Genomic DNA, 20,767 nt, shown 5'->3' on the forward strand with positions numbered 1-20,767 from the left:
GAAGGGAAGGGAGGAAGGAAGGGGGCAGGAGGGTATGAAGGGCAGCTAAGCTGACCAAAGGTTGGAGCCATCTGAGCTAGGATGGTTGCCACCAAAACGGAACACTGAGGCTTAAGAAAGAGATCTCCTAAACGGGTCAATCACCTAGGGAAGGAACCAAAGGAAAGAAGACCAGGGTTTCCCAAACTTGGGTCTCCAGCTGTTTTTGGACTACAACTCCCATAATCCCTAGCGAGCAGGACCAATAGTCAGGGATGATGGGAATTGTAGTCCCAAAACTGCTGGAGACCCAAGTTTGGGAAACCCTGGTGTAGAGTGTGGGGTAGGGGGAATCAAAGTGCCCATATCCATAGGATTTAAGTTTCCAACCTCAGGTGATGCATGCAAAGGTATGCCGTGTGCAAATCAGGGTTCTCATTGCAAATATCTGCTGGAGTGTTCTCACCTCAAGTCATAAATGGAACTATGAGAATTACTGGGGGCTGGGTGGCTTACTCTGCCAGGAGGTCAAATCAGGATGACAGAACTTGATTAGAAGTCAGGTAGAAGAGAAAGCGGGGTTATTGTTTTGTTTCTTATGTTGCACATTTTTGTGTTGTTATATGCTGTAAACTGCTCTGGGATCCTAAGATGAATGGCAATATATAAATTTTATATATATATATATATATATATATATATATATATATATATATACACACACACACACACACACACACACACACACACATATACATACATGTTTCAGGAATCTCATGGTAATATGCATGGCAATAGGTTTTATTTTATTTTAGGTCAAGTGTTATTGTTGACAGTGGTTTCTGTTAGGTTTTTCCTTTAAGACTGATGTGGTCAATGGTGCTACACAGAGATGTGTGTTTGTAACCTTGTTCTGAATGATAGCACACCTGTGAGCTTTTGCTAATTTGAATAATTGAAGGTAGAGTTTGCTTACTGTAATGTGATTGGGTAATTGACTACTTTGAATTCTGTATTTAAGCCAGTGTTTCTCAACCAGTGTGCCTCCAGATGTTTTGGGACTACAACTCCCATCATTCCTGACCACTGGTCTTGCTAGCTAGGGATGATGGGAGTTGTAGTCCCAAAACATCTGGAGGCACACTGGTTGAGAAACACTGATTTAAGCTACCCAAATGGTTCATGGGTGTGGTGGTGGTGATGTATTGTGAAATGAGAGGAAAGGAGTAGAGGAGTGTGTTGTATATAATTGTAAATAAAAGCAAGCAAAGATACTGAAGACGACTTTGTTATTTCGTCGACCCTGCTGCTGTTGCCACTCGGTTGGTGCGTATTTTGCCCAACAGTTTCTGTAACCCCCAAAGTGACAGCCTGGAGATGGGGAGTGCTTGGTATGAATGGTTGTGTGTGTGTTGCTGTTTGCTGTGTATGTTGGTATTTTGCTAGCTTTGTCATGAGTCTCATAGCAAAGTTATGTGGGCGATTGTTGCTTAAGGATGGAACACTGAACTCTGGGATTGGCTGCAGAGTGTGGATAGTTTGACTGAAGGGTGTGCAAGAGGAGTGAAGTTTGGGTATTTCAGTTTATAGAGTTTAGGTGTTTGTTTTGAGTCTGTTGATTATTTAAGGGTGTGTTTGAGTGGAACTGAGTGGGATGCATTTTAGCTGTGGTTAGATTAGGCTGTGTTTCTTTTTGTTTAAGGGGCTGGGAATTTAATTTGCTCATTTAATTGCATGATTGATTTGGCATATGGTAGGTTAGAGTGATTATTTTTATTTTGCTTAGTTGCTAATTACACTATTTAAAAATGTGGCTGTTTGGGGTAATGTTTTATTCCTAGTTGATTGTGGTGTTTTATATAATGTGGAATTTCTCTAGAATTTTTTGTATTTGATCTTTTAAGATAGGCTGTAAACTACTTAGAGATCCCCCTTCTCAAAAATAATATAAGCAGTAATAAATAAAAACAGATAAATTTCTACACCCATCCACTCATGGAAGAACAATGAAGAGACAGATTTATCCAATGTTCAAGTTAATGGGCCTAATATCCATCAGACCAGTAATTTTATTTCCAGCAGAGAAATTCAAGAGCAGGTTACTCAGGGTCTTGCATCTTTTGAGGACTTGGTTTTAGGCATGGTTTCAAAGATGTATTGTATGCTGCACTAGCATACCATGGGAGGCTGATTGCCCTTAGTGTGGTTTGGAAGATATATGGTAGAAATTCCACCTAGTCAGTGGGATAGCATCTGGAAAGTAGAGCGGCTATGATCTGCTTCTATCTACTGTATATCAGAGGGGATATATCAAAAACAATCCACAGATGGTATTATACCCAAGTGAAAGTGACGTGACCCCAGACTGCAGGGCTGGTTGCTATCCATCTAGCACTTTTAGTCATCTGTGGTGGGAGCGTCCTTAGGTAGTGAGAATCTGGGGTGGAGGTACTCATGAAGATCAACCATACACTGTAATGGATAAAGTAGATATACACATTTGTTGCAAATTGGCAGGAGGCATTCTGATGGGTGAAAAAAGCAACCAAGAAAACATTCTGCTTTACCCAACCTCAAGAATGCATCATTATTTGGGGAACTGCAAAATTGTGATCTGCACATGTTCTTGCTTTAGGAAGCACATATGGACAGATGATGCATTAGCCAGGGATGAAAGACACCAAATGAGGGAATAGCAAAACATTCACCACTTTCACTATTGCCTTATCTCCTCTGGACCTCTACGTATTTGAGAGAATTGATTCTAAAACAATTTACTGTATTTTAGTTTTGTTGTTTGCATTTGGAGTGTGAACTACACACATTCTTATGAACATGAAGAAAATATATAACAATACAAATCAATAGTTACAACTTTTATAGTCTGAATTTCTGAACTGAACATTTCATTAAAGCACAAAAGATGACATGTTTCTAGGTACATTAAGAGAGATAGTTTAATAAGGCTTCACATAAGCACATTATCAATTGTTTGACTTAAGAAAAATACTTCAATAACTTAATTTTCTAAAACATACACCTATGTCTGGCAAATATGAACATGGTATATGCAGACACACACTTTCTTTTAAAATGGAAAAGTGTGGAAAAGCCTATTAACTTGATCTTGGAAAAATAACTAAATAACTTGTACCAATGTAGGAGAGTCTTATCTAGATTATGATTACAAGGTAAGGCCTTGGCGTATAAATTGTCCAACTTTTAACTCTGACTTTCCAACCAGCTTGTTATATTTCCTGACAATGTCATCATTCAGTTCAGATTTCCACTTAAACACCTCGATAGTAAAAGGCAATAAGGACTGCCAGAAGAGTCACACTTAGTGACAGCGCCTTCAGTACACCTCCCCCTTGTTGCCAAGGCAACTGCATTGCCATCCTGTAGCTCAATGGTCCTTTATGCCTCTCAGCAGATGGACAGGCTTTTGATTCTGAGCTGTTCTCCAGTGCATGTCTGAACTCCTGTGGAGAAATGCAGAAATTAAATTGAGAAAGATGCAAAGAACATTTGGCACGTATCAAGTACAAAGGAAAATTCCCTTCTACTCTCAACAAGCCAATCTCTCTTGTAGCCTAGAATAAATTAAATAATATTATACAATTGTATAAAACAAAGAGCTGAGGCTGTTGCAACATGGAATTGGCCTTTTCAATGAAATTAACTGCCAAAGCAATAAAGCTGTTAACATCACTGTAGACTAAAATCCTATTTTACAATATAACTCATGCCAATTCATTTGAGATCTGTATTTTCCCTTTAGTATTTCTGTTTCCTTAAAAGGCAAATCTGCAGTCAGCGATAAAGTGGACCAGCAGCACTGTTGTCTTTCCCATTGTACAGCAACACTAAGTCTGATAATTGTTTCTGTCCCACAGTATGCCAGCTCAGCAGTCTTCTAACATCCTCTGCAGTTCTTTCCCCATCTCTCTCAGGAGGTGCCTGCACTAAAACATCCATCGTATTGATCATACTCAGAGCTACTTTTCCACACAGGAAAAAAAAAAAGCATGTGTGATTGGCCTGTGCATCTATTTCACTGCACACACTCTGGAAGATTATGGCCAACCATAGCTTCCCAGCACCTGAAATATGCACTATTTCACCGTTTCCTATTATAGATATCATTTGGGAGGAATTATTCAGATGTGCTTACAACCGCTTTTGCTGCTAGGGATACAAACCTGATGGAAACATCAGGTATACACTCTTGTTGTTCTTCTATTGATGTATTAACAGTAAATCTGACTTACTCCAGCAGTCCTTGGGTTCTGATTGACGTGGTGTGACTATAAATACTTATCAGTCAGGTCTCTGTCTTTGTCTCCTTGCTCATCAGCCTCCCTTCTCTGTGTACATTGGTGTCTGCTGGTCCTCTTGTTTTCCTACCTTGCCTATATAATTGTCCTCCCCATCACTGCCCTACATTATTTAGCAGTCCTTCAGATGGATTCCTGGCCTGTGATCAACCTTGTCTTTGGAATGATCATCTTATGCTACAAGTGCATGAACCTGCTTCCAATATCTCATCTAGACCTTTCCAGGAGACTCCTTCTGGATCTTCAGTTCAGAGCTAGCCTTTGATCATTCTCGGTGATAAAACAGTGACCTGCCTCTCTGCTTCCAGCTCTGCCACCACCTCTTCCTCCTTCAGACCCTCCTCTGGCTGGTTGTAGTCCTCCTCCCTCCCTGATGAGGCTCTGTGCTCCACCAGAGGGGCATGCCAGCAGCTCTGCTTCTCCCTCTCTGACATCTAGGCTCATAAGGAGAGGGCCCCTCTCCATCCCTGGGTGCCAGCCTTCCAGCACCCCCACCCACAGCTGTCAAGTTTTCCCTTTTCTCACGAGGAAGCCTATTCAGCATGAGGAAATTTCCCTGGCCCACAGATTCCTTTTTAGACATCTAAGGTAGCAATGACTTGTGGTGCATGAATGAACTACAGGTGTTAGTTAGTAACTTGTGGAATGTGAGGTTATTATGCAGAAAGGTGTTAAAGCCATGGGAATAAAAGAATACTAAACTGTATCCACCATTCGGAAGGTAGTACTAGACTTCCATCATAAAATATTACATGAATAGATGGCTATTTCCATGTAGCGACAGAGTAATTAAAATCAATTGCCTAATGAATCTGAAAAATTAATAACTGGCTACAGCTATTCATTCCTGGAGTCAAAGCTAATTAACCTTTATATGGAGAAATAAACTGGAAACCACAAAGTACCAATTATTAAACATTTCACTAATTTGGCTGATTAAACTTGGAAGAAAAGCTTGCACTGAGAAATCTAATTATTTCCTTGGATGCCTATTAGTTTTCTTTATCCCATTATCAATTTACAGTATACCCTATATTCAGTGAAAATGTTTTACTTTCTAAGTGATAATTTTTTACATTTATAAATTGTGCTTAGACAAATGCCTAATTTGATCATTGTTACCTAAACTAGAATAGGAGTATCAGCATGACCGAAGAAAGCCTAATGAGTGAATATGGTTTGCTGCAGGGCCAATCTTTCTTTCTGAGTTTCAAGCAAGGCCATGAGTTACAGTGTGAAGAATGCTCCATTTTAGTCTTTAATTTGGTAAGCTAACAACATCCAAAACTCTCTTGACAGAGGTTTTTATGATATGGTTTACTTGCTGGGGAAATGTCCAAGGCATCATTGATTTAGATTAAAAATCAAAATTTATCGATATGTCTGTTTGAAAAAGCTTTATTAAGACATTATCCACAAGCTTTATTATTGGTTAACAGTAGTTTATGCTCCCGGGGTACAAAGAAAAAGGCACTTTAATCTTCTATAGATCTGGGATAAATATTAAATAAGAACAAGTCCTGCCCCAAATCCCCATTAGCTTCTGTAGTTGATGATTAATTAGAATTTATGTGGGAAAACATGGGACATGAAGGGATAATTGTGTATTCAGATTAAATGATGACAATACAATTTAAGTTTTCTTTAAAAATCAACTTTGGGTAAAAGGTTCTCTGCTTAGTTTGAGTTTTTGCCAAATTAGATCCATCTAAATTATTTTTTGAGATCAAATATCCCATTAAGAGTTTTAATAAGATGGGAGAAGGAAGAATCCATAAAATCTTGCAGAAATAAAAATATAAATTTGAAAAAGGTATAAGAAACACAGTGAATTGTACTCTGGGCATCAAAGATAAGGTATCTATGCAAATATGGGAACATTTTTCAATAACAGCAAAACCTTTCTCCTAAATATGGACGCTTGAGGAAAATTACTGCAAGTTGCTTATTGGAGAGTTTATTGCTGCTTTCCTGATAAGCAGGACAAAAATGTTCTGAAATTCCAAACTGTGAAAGGTGATATTTATCATATGTGATAGAACAAGCACTGTATGGAAAAAAGATGAATATTATAATGGAAAAGATATAGGGATGTACTGAACATTGGATTCACTGTTGCTTCTTCTTACCTATAGGAATTGATATATGATAATAATAGTAAAAATGGTTTTTGTAGAATACTGGAAACAAAAATTTACAAACACAAACAGGCTAAATAAAATGTAGGAACATGCAAAAATAATCAAATATGCAACAATATAGGAAGAAACAGCAATATAAAGAATAGGATACCATTGTATATATTTTTTGCATCAATCATCATGAATTTTCAACTGTTGTTAGTAATAAATGCCCAAGGCATATTAATGAGCTTGCAATGTACCATCCTTAAAAATTAGATGTCCAATGGCAGTACATATCCGTAGCATAAAAACTATTTTGATTGTTTTTATATCAGTCATTGGATCTAAGAGAATTAAAGCAAAGCATGAAACTATTTGTTTTTTGGATAGTGGCCTCTACTACATGAATCACATAGTAAATACCTAATACTGTCAGTCCTAATATTTAGCAAATATTTAAAACCACTCAGAGAATGAGTTCAGTGTCATGTCTTGAAGTCATGTGAAATCCAACATATGCAGCTTGAAATTAACTGTGTCTTGAGAAGCCTCATTACTAATGGGGATTCCTCCCCCAGCCCCAAACACCATAGATTTACATGAAATCCCTGAAATGCCGCAAGGCTCTCCCCCGCCCATAATGACAGAATTTTAATAATTAATCCTTTCCTTTTTTGACAATTCAGCATGAAATATGTACATTTTTGCATGAAAGAAGTAAGTGAAAACAGAGCAGCCATCCCAGTTCACTTTAATGGGCACTTTGTTCAAATAGAACAAGAAAAAGGAGAAGGAAAGAACATATACTGGGGGAAATGGAACTGTTAATCAAACCTCAGTAATAGATTATATTTTATGAAACCCCCAAAGTCAGGTGTAAAAATTACCACCAACAAGGCAAACATATTAACTGTTCTGGAAGTAGCCTTTCAACTTGTTTTGGCTGTGACAGCAGCAGAAACAAAATGTTTTACTAATAAGGTATAATATAAATTATTAACACTTCCAGTGTATGATCAAATGCATTTCAGGGTATTTGCTGAATAATTCTGACCTGATGTGTGCCAGTAATAATATGCATTTGCACACTCTTATTCGGTCTCACTCATTACCCGCTTTCTGATGCACCTGCAACCTACAAAATCTAATAATTATAGTGCAGGTTTGCATGAGACCTTACTCTATGTCAACAAGGACAGGAAACCTTAGCCAGCGAGTATGGACCAGGCATGTACACCAAGACTGACATTACAGATTGGAAGGAGTATATATGTAAATTAAAAGAAACACAGCTTCCCTTATTTTAAAATAAATCACCTCTTGACCCATCTGCTCTCTCCAATTATTGTGCAATTTCCCTTCTCCCCAAACCCACTGAGCATACTGCTTTCTCTCCTTCAAGCCTGATTTTGGTCCCCCTCCTTCTACCCTCAGCACTCCACTAAAACTGCCCTCACCAAAACTATCCTGCTAAATCCAAAAAGTCTGTATTCAAAAAAGTCTCTATCCTCCTTGGCCTCTCTGCCTGCTTTTGATACAGTTGAACACTCCTTCCTCAACTCCCGTTTCCTCTGTAGGTCTTGATGATTCTGTTCTCATAGAATCTATCAAATCACATGCCCCATGTTTATCGAGGGACACTTTCCCTCTTCTTGCCCTTTCTCCATTGGTGTACCTTCTTGTTACATAGGAACAAATCTGTTTGGTACGTAGGAACATTAGTAGCTTATGGAATCATGTGCATCCTTCAAATGCCAGTGCCAGTGGTCCTGGTGGCTGACATGGGATTTGATCAACCATCAAGCGCAAGTCTATCAACAGACCACTTTAGCATTTTCTGAGTTCACCATAAATACAAAGTTGTTTATATAAAAATCTCATGGCTCCATTGTCTTCTCACACCCCAAAGTAGTGTAGGTGTTTTCTGTGCCGGCTGGCATGCATCTAAACACCAGAGGGAGTGACTTAAGAATCTTTTTTTAATTTCATGCTCAGTCAAGTTTAAGAGTCATTAACAGAAACTCTCTCCCTGGAAATGTTAAGTTCCGGGAACTTTTTTTGATTTACCTAATCAGCAATGGGATAACCTCACATAAATGTTCCTATGTTCCTAATGCATGCAGGAAAGACCTCTGCTCTCTGAAAGTTGCTGCTAGGGTGTTGGGTGGCTTTTTTTGGCACGTTTCCAAATGAATAATACTGCTCTTTTCCAAACACATTCTATCAGAAAGGTTATACTATATATATATATATATATAGGTTTCTAGAGAAGTTACTTTGATTCTTGAAGTAAAATAAAAAAAATTCCTTCAGTAGCACCTTAAAGACCAACTAAGTTTTTATTTTGGTATGAGCTTTCGTGTGCATGCACACTTCTTTGATTCTTGAGTAAGTTCTGTGGTCTCAAAAGGGAAATAGTTGCTCAATGGTGTATCTCAAATTTATTCTACCAGTTTTAATGGATGATATGTAGCCGAGTGCTATGGTCCATGAGTCGGACACGACTAAACGACTACACAACAACAACAATGTAGCAGAGTGTCATCTATTAATGCCAGGCATACATCACCAAGGCTTGGACCATGGCTTACTACTCAAGCCCCTCAATTCAGGATCATAACAGTAAGGTTCCTAGGCAAAGTTTGAGCCAGGATTTTTAGTCGTATTGTGTGTGTGTGTGTGTGTGAGAGAGAGAGAGAGAGTCACTATCAAATTGCTAAAGGAGAAGACTGTTGAGACAACACAGTAACTGACAGTGATGTGTTACACAGTTTATTATGAAGCAATGAGGCACACTTCAGATACTGGGAGGTTGTGCAAGAGCGAGAACCACGTACACTGGCAAGAAAAAGGAACAGTTGTTCCCAGGCTCCTTCGGCCCTCTTCGCATGTCATGGTAAATAATAGTTAAGGTTTGTTTTTGGCCTACTGATGGTGGTTCATGATACAGTATCTGGTTCAGTAATAACATGGAGAGATTGTGGTTTGTTTCTCTCACCTGCTAAGCAGGCAGGAACAAAATGGCCCAGATCAGGATGTTCATGGCCAAAAAAGATCTCTCTGCAAACATGTGAGCCTGCGGGCAGGGACTGTTTTATCTTTGAATATCTATACAATGCTTAGAAAATGCTAGGCACTTTATGAGTGTTGATCATGACTTATTGATATTATAAGGGCTTGAACAAGATGTAGAGTTGAGGCCACAGCCTATGCTTATAAAAGGTAAAGGGTCCAGTCAAGACCGACTCTGGGGTTGCAGCGCTCATCTTGAGTTATTGGCCGAGGGAGCCGGCGTATAGCTTCCAGGTCATGTGGTCAGCATGACAAAGCCGCTTCTGGCAAACCAGAGCAGCACATGGAAACGCCGTTTATCTTCCCGCTGTAGCGGTACCTACGGTATTTATCTACTTGCACTTTGACGTGCTACAACTAATTTATTTGTATGGCAGTATTTCTGAGATTTACACTTTAAAATCCAGAGCGGGGGTGGGGAGGACCGGTAGAAGATCTGCTTACAAAAGTCTGTATTCATAAGCAGCGAATAGAGTACTAGAAACTGGGTGATCCAATTAAGTTGACTACTAGATTCAGTACAAATAATCTGATGTTAGGATTTCATAACTATTTGCTAATATTTTAAACTGTGCAAAACCCAGAATATTTCAAATATGTATGTCTTATTCTGGTATGACTCCCACCTTCCCTGCAAAACAGAATTTCCTTCTGAACATTTAAATACCCAACATCTTGAAGCATAAAGCCACTCAGATGTGAAAAACTGCATTTCCCATTTCTCCAAGCCACACTTACTGGAGGGGAAAGAGCTCACAGCAATATGGCTTATCAATATGTAGCAGTCAACCAGCCAGAGGTGTGGCATAATTTATCTTTGCAAGAATGCTTTTTAATCCTCATGCATCACTAAAAGGAGCAAAAGTAATTCCTCTCTCTCTGCAGGTTAGTCACATTAAATCATTTTAAAACGTTTATGCTGAAAACAATCTGCTTGTATCATAAATGTATGATCTCAAAAGTCCTAGGCAATATAATTTCTTGCAAAATAAGAGAATCCGAATCCACGTGAGCCTCTTGGATTGCTTCCACAAGCTTATTAGGCAGTGCTTTCTGCCTATTTAAGTTTCTTTTGTGAAATTCGAAGTAGTTCCATTGAAATGTGTTAATGCCAAAACCATCTATCAGGAGTCCAAAGAAAGAAATTGTGGACAACATAGGAGATACTTGAAAATGACAACCATATGAGATATGCGCAGAGGAGAAAGGAACACAAACTTACAGTACAACCACCTCATGACCTTGGCTGGTTCAGGTTTTCAGATGCTATTTTTGGCTGTTAACACTCTTAGACTCTGAAGGCACCACAACAGTAGCTTTATATACTAAAATGATCTCTGTTGAAATAGGAGTATGATTTCTTCCTCCTAGGGAATTCTGGGCTATTAATCTATGCAAACAGTGTTCTCAGCTTCTTTGTTTATGTGCAGACATGCATGTTAAACAGTTCTGGTAGGAAAGAAGCTTCCAACAAGATAAGCAAAATTTCCAATGCTTATCATACATAATAGCCTTGGAAAGAATGGGCAATATGTTGTTCCTATACAGAGACTTTCTGAATAAAATGATATTGTTCTCCGATGTACTTTGTTCTTTAGCAGCTATTTCTAGACTAAAATTAATGTGAATACTCTACAAGGCAGTTTCCTATCTTAAATAACGGTTTCTTTAAAAGAATTTTCAGTTAAGCACAAAAAAAACCTTATAGTTGGCAAGCAGGACTCCTGTCTGAGCCATTCACATAAAGCAGCCTAATGCAGCCTCCACTGTAGTGAAAGCTGTATTGGCTTCAGGGTTCAGGGCCCCCTCTTACATGCACTTAGAAGAGGTAGAACACACAAACTGAGAATTGGGTTCTGCTGCTCTTGATGATCCCGGTTACTCTGTGGAAATAGTAGCACTGTTTGGGGGGTGGGCCCTCTGCTGGTCTTGGGGTCCAGGCAAATGCCCACTCTTGCCACCCTCTGGAGCTGTCCCTTAGGGAAGTGTTTACTTCACAAACACAAAATGCAGGTACATTAGCAGGAAATATTCTCTGTGCAACTCAGAGAGCATGTAAAGAACTATATGTGGTCAGGATACTTGCAGAGGGAAATGCTGAGATAGTCATGTCAAAGCTGAACCCACTAAATTTACAGTTTATCAGGGATTGCTCAGAGGAAACAACAGTGCTCTAGTCCAAAGATTGCCATAATGCAAGAAGCAGTAATGGTACCAGATTTCAGAACTCAGGCTCAAATATACTTTATTCCCCCACCCCAACATAAGCACAGTCAATATATCAAAGTGTATATAAAGGATATTGGGCCACATAAGTTCCTATCGCTTTTTGAAATAATAGGCAATACAAACATTGTATATTTTAGTTATGACAGTAAATTAAAAGTTAATTGTTCATTCATTGAGTTGATTATATCAGTAGTGGTAAAAACCATATTAAATATCTAAACTATTACCGGCATGTGAGCTATTCTTATATTCCAATAGTACATGGAACACAGAATGTACAATTGGATTCTCTAAAACAGGCATCCCCAAACTGCGGCCCTCCAGATGTTTTGGCCTACAACTCCCATGATCCCTAGCTAAGAGGACCAGTGGTCAGGGATGATGGGAACTGTAGTCCAAAACATCTGGAGGGCCGAAGTTTGGGGGTGCCTGCTCTAAAATATTGCAAAAAGACCCCCTGCCAGGAACTCAATCAAACATCTTAGGTGTGAAAAATTACGAGATGAGAAAGGAATGCCCGAACTGGCTTTTCACAAATGGGTCGGACATCAGATCTACTTTCAACACTTTTTTTCTTTACTACTTCTTACCTTTACACATACAGCTTTCATTTGCTTTTTTATTATTAAAAAAATAAAAGTCTGCAAATTTAAAACTGTTATAAACTTTTGTTCTTTAGAGAATAAAGGTTCAGAGGAAAGAGTGTTAATAGATGTTTTAAGGGTCAAACATTATGTGCTACATATACATGTAATTAAGAACATCTGAATCTTCTTCTGATCTTTAGCCCGGTAATGGAAAAAAAACCTCTCACAAAATTTATTTAAAACTCAGTTTCTTCTCAAAAGATTAAGGGTGGGGAGGGTGGGTATGCCTTAATGTTCAAATGAAGCTGTTATTAGGATCAAAGCTTCATCTGACTGAAAACATGTGAGCCACAGGTTCTACTGCATTTGAAATGAGTATTTGGGGTTGCAAAGGAAATACAAAAGGAGGAAAAGTAGTCACCTCACCATAATTTGGACTCCAACTAGGAAGAAAGATATTGCCATTTATAATGAACAACACTATATCATGTTTTGGGTGAGTGAAATTCTTTTCCTGGGGATCATCCTTACTCTCAAGAGAAGCCTAAATGGAAAACTGTTGATGACTATTTGACACAATTGGCTGGAAACAACTGACCCTGACATTTCAAAAAAATGATGAAAAAGAGTAACTAGGTTTCAGTTCTTTCTGCTGTGCAACCTGGGGGAAATGTATGAAATGTTGACTTTATTATTTTTGGTAGTTAACCTTCTAACATTTCTAAACTTCAGTTCTAACCAGCAAAATCTCATTTTTGAGTGAAACACTTTACACTCTCAAATCAAAACAGACAAAATTCACTTAAACTCTATTTGAAAAACATACAATCTAAACTCTGTGGGTAATACATCCATAATTGTGGGTAGTCTTTTGTTTCCTTAACCATCCCAGAGGACATTGTTTTAGTCGCTCTCAGGTTAAGTAAAGCATTTCATTGTCGGGAGAATGAAAAGAAGCTGCCCAATTTGTGCTAGACTTTGGAGTTGCTCCTGGATGAGGATGCTGATCTAGCCTGTGTAGCAGAAACCTAACTAGGGAAGGAAGGAGAGGTCAAATTGACACAATTATACCCACCAGGTTGCACATGCAGCAGGCGGTAGGAACCAGGGGGCAGGGAGGCAGTGTTGTATGGAGCTATTGGAAGTCCATCCGCCTATCAAGATACACTTTCAAATGACCTCCTGGTTTAGAGTGTGTGAACCTTGGGTAACAGACAGGTTTGGGATTCTAATGATTGATTGATTTTATTTATTTAATATGTTTAATATATTGCTTTTCATCAAAGCATTTTGCATAATTACGTATTTATTTGATGTGATTAGATGCCACCCACCATTTGTCTCCTTGCCTGAGCTAGTTGAGGCACTCTTGGGGGTGGTATTGGTTTCCCCCAGATTACATGAAGCTGATTGGAGAGGTCATCTGGGGATCAGACTGCGTCAATATGCTCACAGCCAACTCTCTCTCTCCCTTTCAACTGGTGCCAAGAAGGCTGTAGATATACTGGACTGTGGTGTGGGGACAATGATGGATACGGGCTAAAAGCCGAGGCTTCGTCTATAGAAGGCAGAGATGCTGATGGTCAGTAGACAAACTGATCCAGGAGTGGCTGCGGCACGCGTTCTGGGGGTGGGGTGCAGGACACGCCACGCACAGGGGCAGGACGCGTGTTTTGGGGGTGGGGTGGGGAGCCGTGATGGCGCCCTGGGATCGTACTGCCCCTATCTTCCTACGTCCTTGAGTGGATATACAACAGATTCTGGATCCAGATGGCAACTTGGGAGCTACTATTAGATCTGACAGTGCAGATCTTGCTAAAATGTGTGTTTGCTCAGTTTAGACAGATGCATGAACTGCTTACTTTCCTGGAGAAGCCAGAGCTGGCCAGTTACACATGCCTTACTTAACAGAGCATTTTACTGAAACATACCTACACAAAACTGCTCTTGAAGAGCCTCCAGTAACTGTGGTTCATGCACAATGTGGCAGCAGAATGCTTTCAGGTTTCCGCTTTTTGGATATTACACTAATCTTGTTGTATCTGTTTTCAGGCCTAATTCAAGGTGCTGGGTGCTCCTTCTAAAGCCCTAAACGGCTGGGGCCCAGAATATCTGAAAAACTGTCTTCTCCTGCAAGAACCTGTCTGTCAGTTATGGTCATCATCAGAACCCTTGATCCTTGTTCAACTTTAAAGGTAAGTGTGACTAACAGTAACATGGCCTTCTTAGTGGCATCATCTCAGTCGTGAAACTCTCTCCCAAGTAGCCCTGGGCAATGTATCAATACATAGACTGGCCCTCATACCAATCCTGGACTGTGATGGCTGCTTCACCTGGCAGTATACTGCGGGTGAAACAAGCTGCAGTTGGGCACTGGCGGTAGAGGGACTCAGGAGCAGTGGCAGTTTCACCCACAATATACTGCCGGGTGAAGCAGCCACCACCTCTGGCCCCAAACCGCTGAGGGAGGAACAAGCTACATCCTCCCTTGGCTGCCTGCTCATCAACAGAGAAGTGTAACAGAGCTCCCACCTTTCCTCTAGCTTGCATAAGCCGGAGGTGGGGTGGGGGCTCCTTTAAACTTTTCTGTTCAGGGGGATGCGGCTGCCTGCCCTTCAATTGAGACATTGGGCTCCCTCAGCTGGGGGGGAGCTCCCCCCCCCAGCTGAGCAGCGGCTAGTTGCATTGGTCCCAGCCTGTAAGGTGCTGGGGTGAAAGCGCCTCAGCTCCCAGAGTGAGAGCTGTGGCAATTTCACCCCATGCCAATGTGGCTTGTTTCAATATTGTGGTGTATCGCCAGAATGCGATGTTTGGCTGGTGATACATCACAAAGTTGAAAACCTAACATTGCCTAACACTACTCTCAAGAGCATGAAAGTATTAAAATCAAGGCAAAGAATTACAGATAACGTGACGCTGCCCCAAATCTCCTCTGTGTTAAACACAGACTATATGCTTAACGCTCCCCATAGAAGGCGTAACACCATTTGCAATCACATGTCATAAAAAAATTAAAACCACTAAGTTTCACTGGAAGTTTATTTACTATTTGTTGTCTCTGCTAACCATGATAATGAAAGCCAAAACTGAGGGATAATCCTATAAAATAATATGCAAGTGTCTATGCGTCCAGTTTTCCCGTGTGTCCCTGGGTTACTGCGCATGTGCCCCAGGGACACAGGGATTGCCTCCTCCAACCGCCGCTCCCGGCCGGACACCGCCTCACTGCAGGGCACGTCAGGGAAGCGAGGGTGGAGGCCAGCAGAGGCCTCCTCCTCACAACCCTCCCTGGCCCGTGAGAGGAGCGGCGGGAGGCCGCGAAGCAGCGGCAGCGAGGTAGGCATTTGTGTCCTGCGTCCTTCCTGTCCGCGGCTTGGGGAGAGGAACGGAGGAGGAGAAAGCAGCGCTTTCTTCTCCTCCGTTCCTGTCCCCCTGCCGCCGACAGCAAGGACAGGTCCCAGGGTTCGGAGAAGCGCTGCGCAAGCGCTTCTCCGAACCCCAGGATGTTCTAGCGCCCGTTATTGAACGGGCTGAAATACACTAGTTTTAAAATAAAACTATAAAAAAATATCATTGGATGAAAAATTCAGGCAGAACTGGTTCATTGAAAGGGTAATACGGTGGAACCTCGGTTTATCAATTTTCGGTTTACGAATGCCGCGGACCCATCTGGAACGGATTAATCCACTTTCCATTACTTTCGATGGGAAAGCTCGCTTCAGTTTATGAACGCTTCAGTTTATGAACAGACTTCCGGAACCAATTGTGTTCATAAACCGAGGTACCACTGTAAATACATGGAGTGTGTTATGGTTAAATGCAAAGGAAATCCAAGAAAATTTAATTCCAGCAATCCAGCTATTTTGAATGCAATAGTATTTCAGGCATATTACAGGAACATGGATTGTGAACAAAAAAATAACATGCACAAACCATAAGCAGCGCCTACTATTTTTACATATACAGTGGTGCCTCGCTTAACAAATGCCCTGTAAGACCAATTTTTCGCTAGATGAATGGATTTTGCGATCGGAGGTTGCCTTGCAAGACGACGAGTTTTTCTATGGCCGCCGCTTCGTCTTGCAAAGCGTGGCCATAGAAAAACAAACCTCCGGCTGTTAAGTCCAGTGTGCAGCGAAAAATTGCCAGGGCTTTTTGCCGCCTGCCTTCCCCTTGGCTTGGGGAAGGCAGGCGGCAAAACACCCCCACACCGCCGCACTTCGGCTCTGCGGTGCGGGGGCTGCGAAGGCAACCAGCTGTGTGCCAGGCGGCTGGGGGAAAGCAGCCCCCGCACTGCCGCACTTCGGCTCCATCCCCCAGAGCCGCGGTGCAGGGGCTTTTTGCTTTCACACCGCCGGGCTTCGGCTCCAGGGGACAGAACCGAAGCGCGGCAGTGCGGAAGCCTCCACACATCCGTGGGCTTTTTGCCGCCTGCTTTCCCCTTGGCTTGGGGAAGGCAAGCGGCGAAACACCGCACCGCTGCACTTCGGATCTGTCGGGTGGAGGGAGGGAGGAACGGAGCATCCGATGGGTGCCCTTTTCCTCCCTCCCTCAACCCGCCCGACTGAGCCAAATGCCGGGTCTGTCGGGTGGGGGGGGGGACGGAGGAAATCCCGGATCTGTTGGGTGGGGGAAGGGAGGAACGGAGCATCCGATGGGTGCCCCTTTCCTCCCTCACCCCGCCCGCCCGCGCCAAATGCCGGGTCTGTCGGGCGGGGGGAAGGAGGAACGGAGCATCGGACCGGTCCTCCCCTTGTCCCTCCCCCCCGCCCGACATATCCGGCATTTGCCTCTGTCGGGCGGGGGGAGGGAGTAGCGGAGGATCGGACCAGTCCTCCGCTTGTCCCTTCCCCCACCTGACAGAGCCGAAGTGCTTCGAAGGGGAAGGCAGCCTGTGAAACGCCTGCGTACCTTGGCCCCGTCACCCGGAGCCGAAGTGCGCCGATGCGGGGATGTTTTGCCGGCTTCCAAAAGCCCCGCTTTCCCCTCACCCCGCCCGGCACAGCGCAGATCGGAGGAGGCTTCTCCTCCGATCCGCACTGTGTCGGGCGGGGTGGGGGGGGGAAGCTGTCGGCGGCAGGGGGAGAGGAAGGAAGAGAAAGGGCTTTCTCTTCCTCTCTCCCCCCCCACCCAACAGAGCCCGCATCTGACGGGGGTTCGGAAGCCCTGTCAAATGCCGGCTCTGTCGGGTGAGGCGGTGGCACACACCTCTCTTGGCTCGGGGAAGGCAGGCAGGCAAGAGAACAAGTGCCTGCCTGCCTTCCCCGAGCCAAGAGAGCAAGTACCGCTGTCACCGCCAGGCCCCCGGAGCCCATAGGAAACTGTGCCTCGCTACATGAAATTTTCGTAGGACGAATTGAGTCCTGGAATGAATTAATTTCGTTTAGCGAGGCACCACTGTACCTTATTGGCCCAAATATAAGTCACACCCGAATATAAGCCGCACCTTTAAAATTCAAGGGAGAAAAGGGGGGGGCAATACCTGAATACAAGCCACTCCCTTAAAATTCCGCAGGCACCCACACCTGTTCTGTTTCAGCAGCGATACTGCAAAAGCACATTTTTGTAAGGTCGCAAATTTAAGCCGCACTTTAACTTTTCTGTCAGAATTTGGGGGGAAAGTGAGGCTTATATTCAGGCCAATACGGTAGTTGCAGAGATTTCTCATGAAACCACTTCAGACTGGCAGCATTCTTGTCCGATGATTCAACTGGATTATATCAAGATAATCCTTTATAATCTTCTCCCAAAGACTGTTAAAAGTTGTCCTCCTAACTTTTTTCCTATTTTATATTATAGAAATAGAAAAGCAAAATTAGAGCTGCTTCTACAATGGACAAATTCCACATTACCCAGAACAATTCACTTTAAATTCAGATTGTAATTTTTTTAAAAGGTTAGAGCTTCATTCACATCTAAAAAGCCTTCACATTCACTTTTTTTTTTACTAGAGTTGCAAAGGCTGACATGTATTTTACTCACCTCTGTTAAACCAGACACCTCTCCTTTGGCTAATGGCCTAGTGATAGACGGGGTGAACACTCTGGCATCCGACAGTGGGCTCCCCCTCATAAAGTGCTTCCCTGCTTCAAAAATGTTCACTTCTACCATTTTACCCATGAATTCAGGGTTCTTTGGCACAAGTACCTTTAAAACAATAATAAAACAACTTGCTTAAATGGAACACTTTAAAGTACTCAAGTTTGACATTTAGACATGGGGAGGGGGGGAAGTGAATATAAAATTTGCTAATCTCAATTACAGTAGTACCTCGGATTACGAATTTAATTTGTTCCAGAGGTCCGTTCTTAATATGAAACTGTTCTTAACCTGAAGCACCACTTTAGCTAATGGGGCCTCCCGCTGCGCTGCACAATTTCTGTTCTCATCCTGAAGCAAAGTTCTTAACCCGAGGTACTATTTCTGGGTTAGCGGAGTCTGTAACCCGAGGTACCACTGTATGTTACTGTAAAATTTGGTAACAGGTAGACCTGCCTTAGCAAAAACATATACAACATCAGATCTACTTTTTATTTCAGGTTCTCTGAAGCACTGTATTTTTCGCTCCATAGGATGCACCTCGGTTTTTAAGAGGAGGAAAACCAGGGGGGGGAAATTTCCCTGGTTTTCCTCCTCTAAAATGCTGGGAGGGGGGAGCGGAGGAGGCAGCCACGGCGGAGGGATTGGGAGAGAGACAGTTCAGTGCCTCTCCCAAACGTGGCTGCTCTGCGTTGCAAGAGGAGGAGGAGAAAGGGGAAGCCACGTAGTGATGCTTCACAGAGCAGGGAAGGAGCAGCTGCTGCCTGCCCCTCCTTCCTTGCTCCTTGTCAAACATCTCCTCCCCCCTGGCTGCTTGTAAAAGCAGGCATTTGAAAGCAGCGGTGGCGAGGGGAGGAGATGCTTCACAGAGCAGTGAAGGGGGACGGCAGAAGGGTGAGCGGGGAGAAAGAGCTCCTCCTGCCTTCCGTGGGCTCCTTTAAAGCAAGTGCTTCACTTGCTTGAAAGGAGGAGCCAACAAAAGGCACGTAGGCAGGTGGCTCAGCCGGGGAGAGGCTGTTGCTTTTGGAAGCGGAGCGACAGCCTCTCTGGGGCTCGAGCGCCTGTCTTCCGTTCCTCTCCAACCCCTGCTGCCTCCGCCCGCAAAAGCCAAGTGCGCTGGCGGCGGCTTTGGAGGAGGAAGAGCTGCTCGTTCCTGTCCCCGCCACCGCGTCCCGCTTTTGTGAGCAGCAGGCGGCGGCTTTGGAGGAGCACCCCGGGGCTGCTCATTCCTCTCCCTCCCTGCCGCCTCCGCCCGTTGCTTGCAAAAGAGCTGCGGTCGGAAGAGACATAGCACAGTGCAGCGCCTCTCTCGATCATGCCTCCGATCCCTGCTCTTGCCAGCTGCAGAGGCGGGGGCGCTCCTTTCGGCCGCCCCCTGCCTCTGCCGCTTGCAAGAGATCAGAGCCTCTCCCGACCGCAGGCTCCAATCCCTGCTCTTGTGGGCAGCGGCAGGTGGGGGCCCCGAAAGGAGTGCCTCTGCCCGCCTGCGATTTGGAGAGGCACTGGTTTGGCGGCAGAGGCATCCCTCCGCTCAGACTGCAGTGGCAGCCGAGGGATCCCGCTGCCAGAGCCATGGCATTAGCTCCATAGGACGCACAGAGATTTCCCCTTACTCTTGAGGAGGAAAAAAGTGCATCCTATGGAGTGAAAAATACAGTATATCCTCAGGATTTGAGTAGATGTATTCAAATTAATTCACTATCAGGAAATTTTAAACAGTTCTGCTTTGTACCGGTAATTATATTCTTAATTTGTTTGTCCTGTATGCTTATTTGGTTGTTACATGTTTTATTGTGATATACATTGAGGTTTTCTTTCATGTCACATAGGATCCAGATATCAAAATATTGTTATAAACATGTAACTTTGCATACAACTGAAAATCAGTTGCCAATGATTTCTTTCCAACGGAAGTTGAATCCATAATGCCCAGACTCTGAATTTTAAAGGGATAGAAGCCATATAAATGAGGATACACAAGGGCACATCCATGTGAGTGATATCAGTGTTTTTGAAGGAGGTAATGTCAGTAAATAGATTACCGTACATTGATGAATTAATCTTTATATGATTGTTAAAATAAGGAGGGAAAGAAAGACCTTCTCTCTCCTGCTGCCTTCCCCACCAGTCCAAGAAAAAGATTTACCTGCTCGTAGAATCGATTATGAGCAACATAAAACTTGGAATCAAATGATTCTTCTGTCACAAGAACATTTTGTTTCTCCCCAATCTGTAAAGTAAAAAAGTCAACAGGTGAAGCCTTCAGTTTACCTCTGAAGAAAGGAGGAACAAAGAAACTTTCTCTTAGAAAGAACCACATCAGTTTATCCGTAAGGCAGATAATAAACTTATTATTACTGGGGAACTCATTTGAACTCATACTAGATAACTTATTTTTCAT

General features: G+C 42.8%; 1 protein-coding gene and 1 long non-coding RNA gene across 8 annotated transcripts in view; one reads left to right on the forward strand and one right to left on the reverse strand.

Annotated features, from left to right (window-relative positions):
• LOC118090507 (uncharacterized) overlaps positions 1 to 20,767 on the forward strand; it is a 125,293-nt gene that overhangs the window by 77,628 nt on the left and 26,898 nt on the right. For all 4 annotated transcript variants that reach the window (XR_009558051.1, XR_004693260.2, XR_009558050.1 and 1 more), the window contains exon 4: positions 14,380 to 14,522. This is a non-coding gene — a long non-coding RNA (uncharacterized LOC118090507). The remainder of the gene's footprint in view (positions 1 to 14,379; positions 14,523 to 20,767) is intronic.
• Positions 1,073 to 20,767, reverse strand: part of CDKAL1 (CDK5 regulatory subunit associated protein 1 like 1) — a 250,860-nt gene continuing 231,165 nt past the window's right edge. For 3 of the 4 annotated variants that reach the window (XM_035126315.2, XM_035126314.2, XM_035126316.2), the window contains 3 exons: positions 20,513 to 20,596; positions 18,310 to 18,474; positions 1,073 to 3,461 (listed from right to left, as the gene is read on the reverse strand). In XM_035126315.2, coding sequence (XP_034982206.1) covers positions 3,270 to 3,461; positions 18,310 to 18,474; positions 20,513 to 20,596 — 441 coding nt within the window. In that variant the 3' untranslated portion in view covers positions 1,073 to 3,269. Of the gene's footprint in view, positions 3,462 to 18,309; positions 18,475 to 20,509; positions 20,597 to 20,767 lie in introns of those variants that run through there. The other variant, XR_009558049.1, reaches the window with a different exon arrangement.

The sequence above is a fragment of the Zootoca vivipara genome, chromosome 8, assembly GCF_963506605.1.
Source record: "Zootoca vivipara chromosome 8, rZooViv1.1, whole genome shotgun sequence".
Classification (NCBI taxonomy): domain Eukaryota; kingdom Metazoa; phylum Chordata; class Lepidosauria; order Squamata; family Lacertidae; genus Zootoca; species Zootoca vivipara.